This window comes from Arvicanthis niloticus, chromosome 1 (genome assembly GCF_011762505.2).
Source record: "Arvicanthis niloticus isolate mArvNil1 chromosome 1, mArvNil1.pat.X, whole genome shotgun sequence".
Taxonomy (NCBI): domain Eukaryota; kingdom Metazoa; phylum Chordata; class Mammalia; order Rodentia; family Muridae; genus Arvicanthis; species Arvicanthis niloticus.
This window is the reverse complement of record NC_047658.1, coordinates 38121791-38136126: the sequence shown is the minus strand read 5'-3', so window position 1 is coordinate 38136126 and position 14336 is coordinate 38121791. Positions and strand designations below refer to the sequence as shown.

The following is a 14336-nucleotide window of genomic DNA, read 5'->3' as shown; positions in this document are numbered from 1 at the left end:
GCCCCAGAGCACCTGGACTCAGGATGCTGCTGAAATAGCTGGCTGACTGCCTGCATCTTCTTTGGGGCATTGTCCTTATCTAGATATGTGGCAGACAAACAATGTGTTAGATACAGGAATATAATAAGCAGTAAGAGAAACAGAGACTATGTCCTTGTGGCAGCTGTGCCTACTGTGGGGAGTGACACACAATCGTATGTCTACCTAGATGCACCTTGGATCTTGGTGTGTTACGCCTGTGCATGGTAGCCACGAGGTGAACACGACTCAGTAAGGAATAGCAAAGTCAGCCTTTACAGTGGAGGAAGGTCTGTGTGGCTGTACGTGGAAAGAGAGGAACTTACCAAGGTCTGGGAGTTAGGAAAGAACCAGCATCAGGCAGACCATGGCAAGAGCTTGAGTTTTATGAGTTTAAAGCAGACACCAGTCAAGTCATATTTTAAGACAGCTGGGTAAGGATGGATTTCAGACAAAAACATTATGTAGGCAGTTTGGGTGGTGATGGCCAAGTGTAATTTCGTAGCCAGCGGTCACAGAGATGGAGAGAAATGTGTAGGTTCTACATATATTAGGAAAGTACAGACTATTGGGCTTGCCCATAACACTGAGATGAGAATTGAGGAGGGAGCTAAGCCTGCATACCTGCCAAGGTCTGGATGGAAAGAGCTGGGTATATGGCGGGGTACACAGAGATGGGCAAACAGCAAAGGAGCGAGTTTGGTGGTTAGAGTCAAGAATTTCTAGCACAACATCTACATGGAGACTGTGCTGAGGTGTAACACACATGGCACTGAAGTGCATCTGCCTGGAGATTGCAGGGAGTGGACAGGTTACAGACTTGCATTTTCAGAATCACATATGAGCTTGGTTTTATTAATATTGCATTGCTTAACAATTTGATGGTTATACTTGGTATAGCGGTTTGAATGAGAACTGTCCCTCCTACAGTCAAGTATTTGAACACTTAGTCCCCAGCTGATAGTGTTGTTTGAGGGAGTTAGAACCTTTAGGAGATGCAGCCTTGCCTGAAGAAGTCTATCACTGGGGCAGGCTTTCAGAGTATACAGCCTCTCCCAGCTTCTAGTTTGCTCGCTCTGTGGAAATATGATCAGCCAGCTTCTCGCTCCAGCCACCTGCCGCCAGCCCTCCAGGTCGTAATGGACTGCCCCGCTGGACCCTAAACCAAATAAACTCTTCCCTCCATAAACTGCTTTTGGTCATGGTGTTTTAACCCTGCAACAAAAAATAGCTAACAGCCTTGGCATACTTTAATCAGGAATTATACAGTTCTTAGCACCCAGGAAGTGTAACAATGTAGGCTCCGCTGACCATAGCTGGGTTTTTACAGAGGCAATAAGCCAGCTGAAAGAGGCTCTGAGCTACGCTGGTGAGCATATAGGAGACATACACAATAATGTGGCACTTATCATAAAATTACTGCATTTACCAGTATTTAAAGGATTTTTGCAAATTCTTCTATAGATATTAAATTATAGGTATATAACTTTAAGAGTGGACTAGGAATCGATTTTGAGTAGACACTAATTTAATAGCTAAAACATTTAACTTAAGGAAATAATTTTATTTTAAGAAATAATAAACATGGTCTACGTATCTGAACATACATCCTACATATGTTTGTTAGCTATCATTAAATGCCATGTTGGAGTTTTAAATGTTGAAAGGCCAAGAGTTTTATCACCCTTGATTTCAATGTATGGTGCTTCCCATAATTCTTGTATCATTAAGACCCAACTCTTGCTGGTTGGTTTTTAAACACTTACAGCCTGGGCTTCCTCGTTGTCAAACATTAACAGCTCTACAGTGGAGTCCCCTTCCAATGGGCGGTCCAGGTCCCACAATGCACCGTTCACTTTGGCAACTACTGTATGTTCAGCCAGCTCTTTACTAGTAGGAGAAAAAAAAACACTTGAGGTTAACATTTATAATATTATACTTCATTGTAAGAAAAGCTTAAAATAACTTCAGGGTTTAAAAGAAGTTAAAAGTACAGATACAAACTAATAGGACAAAGATACTCTACTTTGTAACAATTATTTTATGTATAAAGGTCATATACACTTGCTATTTTTAAAATCTGAAAAATAAAGCACAAAAAAAATGAAATTAAAATCTCATATAAATCTTACCCCTTAGTTCTAGAAATAGTTGTTTATAACATTTCGGTATATCACTCTCTGGTCATTTCTTACACTGTCATCTCATACATGTTATAAAAACATCTAGTTATGAACATAATGTCATAGGCTACTTTTTATTGCTATGCTATCACCCAGAGACCCCAGGCTCTTTAGAGTGTTCTCTTTACTGAGGAAGTCCTGGCTTTTGCACACTTTGGTCGCCTTTGGTTTTGCTCTCCCAGAGGATATGTGTGACCATCAAAACCTGTGCCTCCTTATGCATCTGTAAGCCCACAAAAATAAAATAAGAAATAATAAAATTTTAGAAGTCCACAGGACGAGGCCAGGTGCCTTCACAAGAGTCTGATAATTAAAGTCTCATCCACTTACGCTCGCCCTAAATGACTTTTCAAATCATTGTCAGTGTGATATCAAACAATAGTACTTTGATTTTGTTGATGATTAATTTTACTTTTAATGAATTATCTGATTCCTTTACCTATTATCTATAGAGCTCTCCCTCTCTCCCTCCGTCCTTTTTTTTTTTTTTATATTTCAAAAATAACATTTATGGTTTGAAAACTACTGAGAAATAAAGTTATAAGAAGAAAGCCAGGAAAGCATGGGGTAAGGGTGGGCACACTTAAATCTCTCAAAAGTGACCATTAACATTTTATCTATATCCTCCATAGTATTTTATACATACGCCAATATATAAAAATTTTAAGACTGTCCTTCTGTATCTTACATTATAACCCACTTCTTAAAGCTAGAAATAAATTATAGCACTGTCTCTATCTGTAGACAGACTTCCAACACATATTATTTAATCATTATGAGAGAACCAAATGCTGGGCACTTTGGTTATACTTTTGTGGGGTTTAGTTTGTTGTTGCTGTAACGAACATTCTTGAACACATACTTCCATAGCCAATTCTTTTCTCTGGAAAAACAATGAAAGTAAAATCAGTGTTACAGGCAATGCATTGTTAATGGTTACGTTGGAGTACAATGTTAAGCTCTCCTGACAGCAAACACCCCAGAGCCCCTTGCCACGGCTCTCAAGCTAGGCACTAGGAATTGTATTGACCCTCATAAGAATTACAAGAAATGGGGCAATACCCCTGTAAAAAGAGAAAAAACATATTAGGGGAGGATAATGTTCCAACCTCTGAAGCAGTGGCTCTCAATCTGTGGGGTTTCAATCCCCTGGGGCGGGGCGCGGGGGTCTAATGACATTTTCACAGGAATCACCTAAGGCCATTGGAAAACACAGATATTTAATTACGATTCATAATAGTGTCAAAATTATAGTTATGATACTTATACAGGGGTAGCCTAAGGTCATTGAAAAACACAGATATTTACATTATGATTCATAACAGTGTTAAAATTACAGTTATGAAATAGCAATGAAAATAACTTTATGGTTGGGGGTCACCACAGCATGAGGAGCTGTATTAGAGGGTTGCAGCATTGGGAAGGATGAGAACCACTGGTCTAAAGGGAGGATGGGCCTTCGTCTCCTATGAGAGTGGCCCTGGAAGACTGATTTTTTTCCAGTGTTCCCTGGTAAAAAAAAAAAAAAAAAACCCAAACAACTGCAGACAACCATTGTGACACCCTACTGAATGAACTTGCCCAGTGTACAGTTGTAGATGTAAATGTCCAAAAGCCAAAGGACCTGTTTCTGTCACTGGGGTCTTGGGAATCAATCTATATGTGACCTTATAACATAGCATGGAAGGAACATGGGCAGTCTTGACTAAAAGTCAGGGGATACTCCTAAAGCCATGGCTAACCTCTCCAGCTACTCTGTACCATGTGGTCATCTAGGATGCTTACAGCCTATCAAATCCAAAGCAACACAGGCAGATGAACCTTCTTAAAGATGTAAATATCTTCTGACACGTGCTGGCATCTTCTCTGGGTGGACAAAAGCCTACCCCATGCAGACAAAACAAACTTATTCTCTAAGCTGCGTTTAGGAGGCAGAGGCAGGTGGATCTCTTGGGTAGACCAGTCTGATCTACAAATTGAGTTCCAGGACATCCAGGGCTACACAGAAAAACCCTGTCTTAAAAATCAAAACAACAACAACAATATTCTAGAATAAAACTTCTGAGTTTCCACAGTTGAAAGATATAGAAAACTTATGAAAAGTATGGAGTTTTTATGACCCCTAGACCTGAGCCAAAAATGTAAGCCAGCCAGTTCACTAGTTCCACAAAGAAAGCAGAACTAAATGTGAGATTTTAGGTCTTAGAATTCACTGCCCTGGGATACATTCTGCATTCTGGGAGGAGTACATTATTCCTGAGTCAGAAGGACACTTGCTGGATTAACATTCAGGAGAGGAAGGGAGATGCTGATTAACATTCCTCAGACCTCAGGAAAGAGAACCCACCTTCAGGTGGGGAAGGCCCAAAGCACAGAAACACATTCCAGGATGGAGGAGGTAGGGAATGAAAGGAATGGAAACTTTTTGAGACCCCTAGCAGAAAGAATGAAGCCAGGCCAGCTATGTTCCAGGAACCTAGCTGACCACAAAGCAGCAGAACCAAGAATACAGGTCAGCTGGGTCATTCCAGGAACTGGCTGACCACAAAATATATAGTTGAACAAGGTTAAATTCTTGAAAAAATATGTAAAGGATGTTTCCCACACCCCCACCCTGGATAATGGGTTGGGAGTTTCCACTATTTTTATGGTATGGGCTGGGACTTTTCACTATTTTTATGATATTTTTCCTTGGTTTCCCCATCACCCCCCCCCCTGGTTTGTGGGGGTTTTTTGCTTTAAATACCCTGTACTCCCCTGCCTCGGGGTCGACACTCCTTGGAGTCTCAGCCTCAGCATGCTGATTCTGATCCCGAAATAAACCTCTTGCGCTTGCATTGAGTTCAGTGTCTTGTGAGTTATTGGGTGGCCATGATATCCTGAGACTTGAGTGAGGGTCTCCCCTCCATGGGGATCTTTCACAGTCTCAAGAACACAAGGCTCTTTTTCCATTTGTTAGTTAGTTTAATTTTTGGTTTTTCAAGTCAGAGTTTCTCTGTGTAGCCAGGCTTGCCTCAAAATCAGTCACCTACTTCTGTCTCCCAAGTGCTGGGATTAAGGTGTGAGTATATTTCTCCAGAATATTTTAACTTCTTAAATACAAAGACAAATCCCATTTACAAATCTATCAGTGCCAAGTCCATGTAAGGAACAGTATGACATGATTTCCTGCTCCTGGAATAGAGTCAGTAGGGCATAGGCTCCAGGAGTGCTGATGGTTGCTCTCGGTATAAAGCTTCTTTGTATAAGAGTGTACATATTTTCACATTCCTCCTTCAAGGAATGTCCTCTCTGCTGAGGTTAATGATTCCATGATAATCAGAGACAGCATGAGTCCAGGAAGCTAGGGTATGTCTATGTCTCAGCAAAATGGTAGAAGGATGTGACCTTCAGGACAGTCCCTTAAGGCTGTGGGGAAAAACGTTGAAAACATGAGTTCAAAAATACATAATTTCTCAACTATACAAAATATAAGGATATAATATGAATTATATAAGAAATTTCTCAGATCTAAAGGAACAGAGACAGCTGCACTATAAGCCAGCTTGTCAGAAAGCTTCAAAGACAGGTAGATACAAAGGTAGGCAGATTCCTTAGTTCACGGTCAGCCTGGGACAGAGGGAGTTTAGATCCAGGACCAGTCTTGGTAGGAATGGTAATTTCAGGGCAGAGTACCACCCGGCTATTGTATTGTCTGTGCGTGGTGTGCTTGCTGTCTCTTTCTAAGAATCAAAGGGCTGGGGTCATGAGATGCTGATTCATGGGATAATCAAAAGGGAACCTGGGGTATTGACTGAATTGATATTTAAATAAAAATCTGGGCTTTTGATCTGCAAGAGATGAGTTATCCAGAGAATTTTTAGAATAGCAAGAGAAAGCTGTCTCGAGAAAAGCAAAACACAGAGAGCTGTCCAGAGATTCCCCAGAGAGAACAGAACACAGAGAGCAATCTGAAAAGCTGTCTCGAACAGAACACAGCAGAACACACCCTATCAGCTTGGATCCAGGATTTGACTTTGAGTTGTTTGTTTCGCTGCTCCCAGATACTCTTCCTCTCAGAACCCCTCTCCAAACTAAAGCTGATCCTTGGCTTAACAGTAGCTGTACCTGACTTTATGGGTGGGTTTTCATTCTTTTTCTTTTGGCACTGTTTGTATAATATATACTCAGTGCTTACAAGTTCACACCTTTTTCCTTTTACTCTATTCTACCACTGGATTCCTTCCTAAAATTGTTCTTTTGTGCTTCGCCACATTGTTGATATGCAGCCAAGAGAGCTCACCCTTGGGAAAAGGCTATATAAAGATTGTTCTCTGGGGCCAATTGTAGCCATGGCTTTCTTGATTCTTGCCCTTTGAGAACCACTGGTTGGAATAATCATGTTATTCTTGTTTGGAACACTGTTTGTAGCCCCCTTGTTAAATGAGAGTCTTCTGGATTCCAGACTGGACTTCTTATGATACAGGGATTTCAGTGAATCCTTGCTACACTTATATTCTCCACATTATTAGACCAGGGTGAGACTTTGCTGGTCCCTCTAGGCAAGGTCTTCATCTCTACTCACTGTGTAAGCAGTTATGGGAAGTAGATCATTTCCTTCAGCTTCCCAACAGGACCTCTGACCACACTTCTCAGGAGTGTAGGGTGCAGAGTTAGCTGTGTGAGGGCTATAAATTAGCATATGAAAACCTGTTGACCAGAAAGACTCAACCCCTACTAACCTACCACCACCAAGGACAGCTCCTTACAATGGCGAAAGAACAGTGATTCAATGATCCAAAAGTCTATGTGTGATTCTCAGGTTTAAAAGTCCCAGTTTTTCTGGGACCCACTGGGACACAGGAATTCACTCCTGGCCCAGAGCACTGGTTTCTTCCTGTCTGTGCCCAAGCACTGAGTAGATCTTGGTCCTCAGCTCTAACCCCAGTAGCAACACCCACCCCACACTGTTCGGACACAACCAAGATAATAGGAAAGACAGGCTCCAGTCAGAGAGAGAGCAGGTAGCACTAAGGAGATCCAGATGGTGAAAGGCAAGCGCAAGAACGTAAGCATCAGCCACGCAGGGTACTTGGCATCATGAGAACCTAGTTCTCCCACACTAGAAAGTCCTGAATTCCCCCATATCACCAGGAAAGCAAGATTCAGATTTAAAATCAGTTCTAATGATGATGATAGAGAACTTTAAAAAGGACATAAATAACACTCTCAAAGAATTTGAGAAGAACACAGGTAAACAGGTAGAAGCCCTTAAAGAGGAAACATAAAAATTCCTTAAAGAATTGCAAGAGAACATAACCAAACAGGTGAAGGGATTGAACAAAACCATCCAGGACATAAAAATGGAGGTAGAAACAATTAAAAAAAAAATCACAAAGGGAGACTACCCTGGAGATAGAAAACCTAGGAAAGAAATAGCTTGCTATGATGTTAGGATAGCAAAAGATAATGTTAGAACAGGATCTGGATTTCAAACAAGGGTTAGTGCATGTTTTAAGGCTCTGTTAATTGTCAAGCTAAAATTGGTTTTGTCTCTTCTACAGCATTTATTGTAAGTTGATTGACTGTATAATTTCCAATTATGTTACTGTGTTAAAACCTGGCATGTTTGTTTTGGGGGGAGGTGTCTATCAACCAGCTTTTGTCTCACTGCCCTGAGTATTAGAAAACCTTGATTCTCTGGGGGGTGGGGGGGAAGCTTGAAAGTGCTGGAAGAAGTGAGTAAGGCTTTCAGCAGAAGCAAGAGGGTAGCAGACTTGACTATTGCTGGTATAACAGCTTGAATTCCATTAATTGCTAGCACCACTACTTCTGCAATAGCATTGACACAAGTAGTTAAGACAACTATTTTTGTTAACCATCTAGCAAAAAAATGTTACTAATGTATTGAGTGTACAAAAGGATTTATATAGGTACCTGGAACAATGAATGATGCTCTATAACCCATTCAAATTATCTGAAGGAGGTTCAGGGTTCAAGAGTTAGGAGCCATCCCAGGTGTCATGACAAATATCATTGGAGTAGCATTAGTTTTGAAATTCACAATGACTGTCATTATAATTATAAAAAAGTTTAAAGACACCAGTAGGATATTTGGATAATCCTAACACCTCTCTGGGTGTGTTAACTTTGCATAGTGAGATTACGAATTTAAAGAATGTTGCTCTGTTGACCTTTGATGCTGCAGATAATGCCGGTAAAATTATCCATGGCCTGAGCTCAGTATTTCCATTTTGGACAAACCTCAGGAATGGCATATATAGCTTGATCAGGCTAGCCCTTCTTGTCCTGGGAATACTTTTATTCCTGCCCATCGTGTTAAAGCTTATCCTTAACAGCATCAACATGTTGGCAGCCAAAGTACAAGGCTTAAACCTGAAAATGAACCCTAGACAGAGTTATTAAATTAACAGGCTGACAAGCCAAGGACAGTTAAGATTCTTCACAGAACCTTACCAACCTAAGACATAAGTGCATTACCTTTGATAATGCATATTCCATGCCGGGTAAGGAAGGCATTCTTGTCAGAATGACCTAAGACAGGCTCAGTCTTATTAAAGAAATAAAAAAGGGGGAGAGGTGGAGAGCCTTTGGGGCTGCTTGGCAAGAAGCTGACATGGGCCAAGGACAAGGAAAGGGACTGCTTGGCAGGAATATGACATTGGCCAAGGGCAAGAAAGTAGGCTTCGAGCAGGAATCTGACATTAGACTATAACAAAGAAGTAATTTCAGGTAGGAGTCTAAATCATAGGCTACATCTAAGAAGTAATCTCTGGCAGGAATCTAAATATTAGGCCATAACAAAGAAGTAATTTCAGACAGGAATCTAAATTTTAGGCTAGAACAAGGAAGTAGGCTTCAGACATGAAAATGACTTTGGGCTAGGGCAGGGAAGTAGGCTCAGATACTTTGGTCATCCTTATAAGCCTTTAGAAACAGTGATCGTGGGAGTGTTCACGTAACTGGGTTTAATGCCTTTCTTGTTCCTTGACTATTTGTGTTTATTGTATTGCTTGTTCCTCGACTATTTGCATTTATTGTACTGCTAGACCCTCAACCTAGAACTGACCTTAATACATGCATGTAATCAAAATGGTATAAAAGCATAGATGAAGAGGGGGTATAGAATGGGGGTTCTGGGAAGGGGAAATGGGGAAAGGGGATGACATCTGTACTGTAAATAAAATATTCAATAAAAAAATTCCCAGTTTTTGCAGTGTTTGACACTGAACATCTGACCTTCATACCAGCTATGTCCATATCTCCATCCTTGCAAGTACACTATTTGTTAATACACATGTGTGTCCTGGGTCCATTTCTTTTTTTTTTTTTTTTTAAGATTAATTTATTTTATGTATATGAATACACTGTAGCTATCTTTGGACGCACCAGAAGAGGGCATCAGATCCCATTGCAGATGGTTGTGACCCCCCACATGGTTTCTGGGAATTGAACTCGGGACCTCTGGAAGAACAGCCGTCTCTCCAGACCCCTGGGTCCATTTCTTTGTTCTTAGACACAAGAATCTGAAAATCTGGTAGGTGTCCTCCTAGACTCCAATACCCACCAATAACAACCTTCACTGTCAACTTGACACACCTAGGAAGAAAGAACCTCATTTGAGGTACTGCCTCTATCAGATTGGCTGGTGGGCATATCTGTGAAGTATCTTCTTACTGATGTAGGAGGGCCCAGCCCACTGTGGGCAGTGCCATTCCTGGGCAAGTGAGCCTGGGCTATATAAAAAGGTGGCCAGCAAGCCAAGGTGGGCCTGGGCTGTATAACAGAGGGGCCAGCAAGCCAAGGATAAACAGCATACCTCCATGGCCTCTGCTTCAGTTTCTGCCTCCAATTTCATGCCTTGAGTTCCTGCCTTGGCTTCCCTTCACAATAGACCCTAATCTGTAAGCCAAATAAACCCTTTCCTCCCCAAATTGCTTTTGGTAATTATGTATATTACAGCAAAAAGAAAGCAAATAAGATGAGAAGAATTTAACTCTAAGCAAGACTTCATTAATGACTCTATTTCCTAGAAAAGATAAGTACTGTGATGGATAACACTGTCAACTTACATTTTCAATTTACAGTTTGAAAAACTGTAAAAATGCATGAAAATTACTTGGTGTATGAATAAAGTCAGCATGGGTGTACTGTTAAGGGTTCAGACTTTTTTTCCTAGTACGTCTTTTTATTAGAACTTTAAAATTCAGACTTTATAACTAGGAAAAGATCATGATCCTGTATTCAATTATGTGGTCTTCTTAGGAGTCAGGGGAAAATAGTCATTATATTTAACTCAGCTGAATAAGGGAAAATATTTTAGTGATATCTAGTAAAACCTTTCAACGGGCTCTGGCAGAATAACTTAGCAATGGAGTATAAGTGCTTCAAACAAACAGGTAGGGAGGGAGACGGATGGACAGCGTGTATGTGTGCGTGTGCGCATGCATCTGGTGAGAGAGGGTCGTCGGCGAGGGGGGTCTTACCTTATCCCAGCGGCCACTTGATAAGGTGTTGTTTTCCACCTTTCTCCTTGCACTGTCCTCCCACCAGCCAACCTCACTGAAATCACGCTGTTTGCATTCTTTTTTTCCTGAGTAGCAGGTAACAGCTGATGATCTGTCTTCAATGTTTCAAAAAGCTGCAATCTCTCTTTTATAAAATTCGGTTGCTTCACCTGAAAGTCATTAGCTTAGCTTAACATAAGGTTAAGGACTCATCCCATTGAGCTATCTGCTCAGGGGGGTCCTACTCCACCTCTCCAAATGCTCACCCTCCCTCGATGTCCCCTCCAGCAGACCCTCCACTCTTACCTAATGACCCTGAATACTACCCTCTCCCCCGTGCATATCTCCCTCTCCCACCACTGATGGTATATTTATGCAACGTTTTACGGTTAGCACTTAATAGACAACCCTTGGTATCCTGAGAATTGAATTCCTAGAGCCCCGTGGATGCTCAGATCCTTAATAAAGTCACCTAGTATTAACACATCTTCTCACATCCTCCCATATGCTTTAAGGTATCTCTAGATGGCTAAAAAACAAAACAAAACAAAACACAATGCTCAGAGAATAGCTGTTATACTGTACTGTTTGGGGGAATAATGACCAAAAAAGTCAGTCAATACAAAGCATTTTCACCCCAAGTATTTTCAGATTTTAAAATCCACATATGAGGAACATGTATGTGCACATCAGGGGCTGTCTGTGCCATATCTCAGTCTACCTCCAGTTGTTTGTCCTTAGTCTGTCTGACCTCCATAGCCAGACTAGTATCTTTGAGGCTAGTTATTCCTCCTTTGTGCCTAACAAGGGCTGAGTCTCTACAAACCCTTGCTGGTTGTTTTAATAATTTCTTTGAAGAAGGAGGAGAAGGAGGAAGAGGATGAGGAGGAAGAGGAGGAGGAGGGAAAAGAAGTACGAAATCAGAACTCTATTATTTTCCCTTAAAAAGAGTGGAGAAGGTGGGCAGTGGTGGCACACCCTTTGACAGGTAGATCTCTGTGACTTTGAGGCCAGCCAGCTTACAGAGAGAGTGTCAGGACAGCCAAAACCTTGCTACAGCGTATAACATTGCATAAATAGACTGTGACTAGTGGGAGAGGGAGATGTCCGTGGGTATATCTGAAGACATTAGGTAAGAGGGACAGACAGAGCCTGTTTCAAGAAACAAAATAAAAGAGAAGAGAAAAGAAAGAAGGAAGGAAGGAAGGAAAGAAAGAAAGAAAGAAAGAAAGAAAGAAAGAAAGAAAGAAAGAGGAAGGGGAAGGGGAAGGGGAAAAAGGGGAAGGGGAAGGGGAAAAGGGGGAAGGGAAAGGGGAAGGGGAAGGGGAAGGGGAAGGGGAAGGGGAAGGGGAAGGGGAAGGGGAAGGGGAAGGGGAAGGGGAAGGGGAAGGGGAAGGGGAAGGGGAAGGGGAAGGGGAGAATGAAAGGAAAGGAAAAGAGTAGCGAGCACTTCAGCCAGTGGCTCGCTTGACTGTAAGTCCAGAGGTTACTGATGTGGTCCAAACAGTAACTTCACCAGTAATTATGTTCTTATCCTAAGTCCCACAGACCCACGTTTAACAGTGAACATTCCGTGTTGTTTCTACAGCAGCGACTTACCTCTCTCTCAGGCTCACTCTGCTTCGTTCTCTTCTTCTTTGCGTCCTTCTCTTGGTTTTGAGTGGGAGGCTGAAAGATAAACAAGCGGTAAGAGAAGTACAGAGAAACCTAGGGAAGGAGAAACACCAGGGAGCTCATGGCAGGGGCCACGGTTTGTTTGAGAGTCCCTGCTGGGCTGTGGGAACCAAGATCTACTTATAACCCTCAGGGATCTGGTTTCAGAGTTCAGGCCTATTTGTCCAAGCACATTAAAACTGGGGGCGTAGCTCAGTAATAGAGCACTGGTCCAGTAGTCACAAAGCCATGGGTCCCATATCCTGCAATACACACTGTCTCTTGTTTCTCTCTCTTTCCTGAACTTTAAACAAATAATGTCACTAGAAATTGTGGCTGCCACCAGACTTTCATTAGATGTTGCCAGAGCACCATGTTTGCAAAGAAAAAAAAAAATCTCAGTTTTAGAAAGCTTTCAGAACTTACAAAAAGTATCTTCTAATTTGTTACTTAATAGTCTCCTAAAACATGAAAATACTATAAGCAAATACTTCGGCTAAATATACAGAACACATATAGGCCTCAAAGTAAACCACAAAAACAAGGCAGTAAAAATAACCTGTCTTCAGATAGCACAGAACCAGCCAGCAGAGAGAATAGAAACTGTTAATTCCTCTTCTCCAAAGACGCTGTGACTCTTAAACACTTTAGCGGCCTTTTAAAAAGTTGTAATTGAGACAGCATCTTCTCACATAGCCCTGGCCGGCCTCATTCTCTATATTTACACCAGGCTAGTCTCAAAATCTCAGCCATCCTCCTGCCTCAGCCTCCAGAGTTCTGGTTTAGTGGCGTGCACCTCAGTCGGTTCTGCTACTGGAGGGGGAAAGTGTTGCTCGCAGTCTATCCAATGAAGAGCTGAGAAATGATACTAGCTGGTCAGCTTGGAGGTTGGTGGAAACCTAGCGGTTCCCCCAGGCTGTGGGCAGAGGACAGGGCGCCGCGGGGACACACCCTACAGCCCTGCCCGGGTGCAGAGTTGGAACCCGCTGAGTGCGTGCGCCTGGGCCGCCCGGTTACCTCGTGCGCCACCGCTCGCCCGGCCCCGGGGCCGCGCTGCTCCGCCAGGCGCAGCCGCAGGCCACACAGGCGCTGGTGCAGGTCGCGGTTCTCTGCCCGGAGCTGTGCCACCTCGCGCGTCAGGCGCGGGCCCTCGGCTTGGCCCCGCTCGGACCCGCGCAGCTGCTCGTCCCTCAGGCGCTGCACCTCCGCGCACAGCCAGCGGATGTCCTCCTCCTGTCGCTGCAGGCGCGAGGCCACGGCCTGAGCCGCCAGGGCCTGGGCCGCCATGGCAGCCTCCCTGTGCCACCTGAGCCCGTCGGCCCAGCCGGAGTGACAAGGAGACGGGGCGGGGCGGAGCTGAAGGGCCTCAGGAGGCGGGGTGAAGTGAGGGTGCATCACTATACGGGGCGGGGCGTTGGAGGATGAGGGGCGGGGCTGGGGCTGGGGCTGGGGCTGGGGCTGGGGCTGGGTTTCCTTGCATGGGGCGGAGTGATGCACGGGCAAGAGGCGGGGCCATATCGGGGCAACTGTGCTGGGACAAGGCGATGGGCAGTGAAGGGGGTGGCAGGGTATAGGATAATGAGTGAGGGTCGAGGTAGGAACGATGGGAGGGGCAAGGGTAGGCAACATTGTAGAGAAGAAGCGATGAGAAAGAGCTGGAGCATGGCATCACTGCTGGGGACGATGGGATGGCTGAGCAAGGAAAATGAGCAGGGGAATGTGGTAGGAAGCACCGGCAGCGACTTGGCCAGTGTTGGGTGCACTGCAGGATTGAGAACTACGCTCTTCGCACATGTCTTGGCACATTCTAGGAACTTAAGAGCAGTAAAAGCCAACTTTTGTTCTTGCCACAGGAAGCTTCTTGCTCATGGTTATAAGAGATGCAAAGTTATATGTGAAATTATTACTGGAGTCTTTAGAGTCAGAGCCTGACTTCTGGAAGTCTCAATGAGATAGGCTCAGCTATCCCCCTGCA

General features: G+C 43.4%; 1 protein-coding gene across 2 annotated transcripts in view; it reads right to left on the bottom strand.

The window, feature by feature from the left end:
- The window catches only part of Tars3 (threonyl-tRNA synthetase 3), a 58207-nt gene extending 44504 nt beyond the window's left edge, over window positions 1-13703 (bottom strand). The window contains exons 1-4 of one of the 2 annotated variants that reach the window (XM_034500156.2): window positions 13379-13703; window positions 12308-12376; window positions 10688-10878; window positions 1785-1908 (exon numbers count right to left, since the gene is read on the bottom strand). In XM_034500156.2, the coding sequence (XP_034356047.1) occupies window positions 1785-1908; window positions 10688-10878; window positions 12308-12376; window positions 13379-13648 (654 nt within the window). In that variant the 5' untranslated portion in view covers window positions 13649-13703. The remainder of the gene's footprint in view (window positions 1-1784; window positions 1909-10687; window positions 10879-12307; window positions 12377-13378) is intronic. The other variant, XM_076935383.1, reaches the window with a different exon arrangement.
- Window positions 13704-14336: the final 633 nt, after the last annotated feature.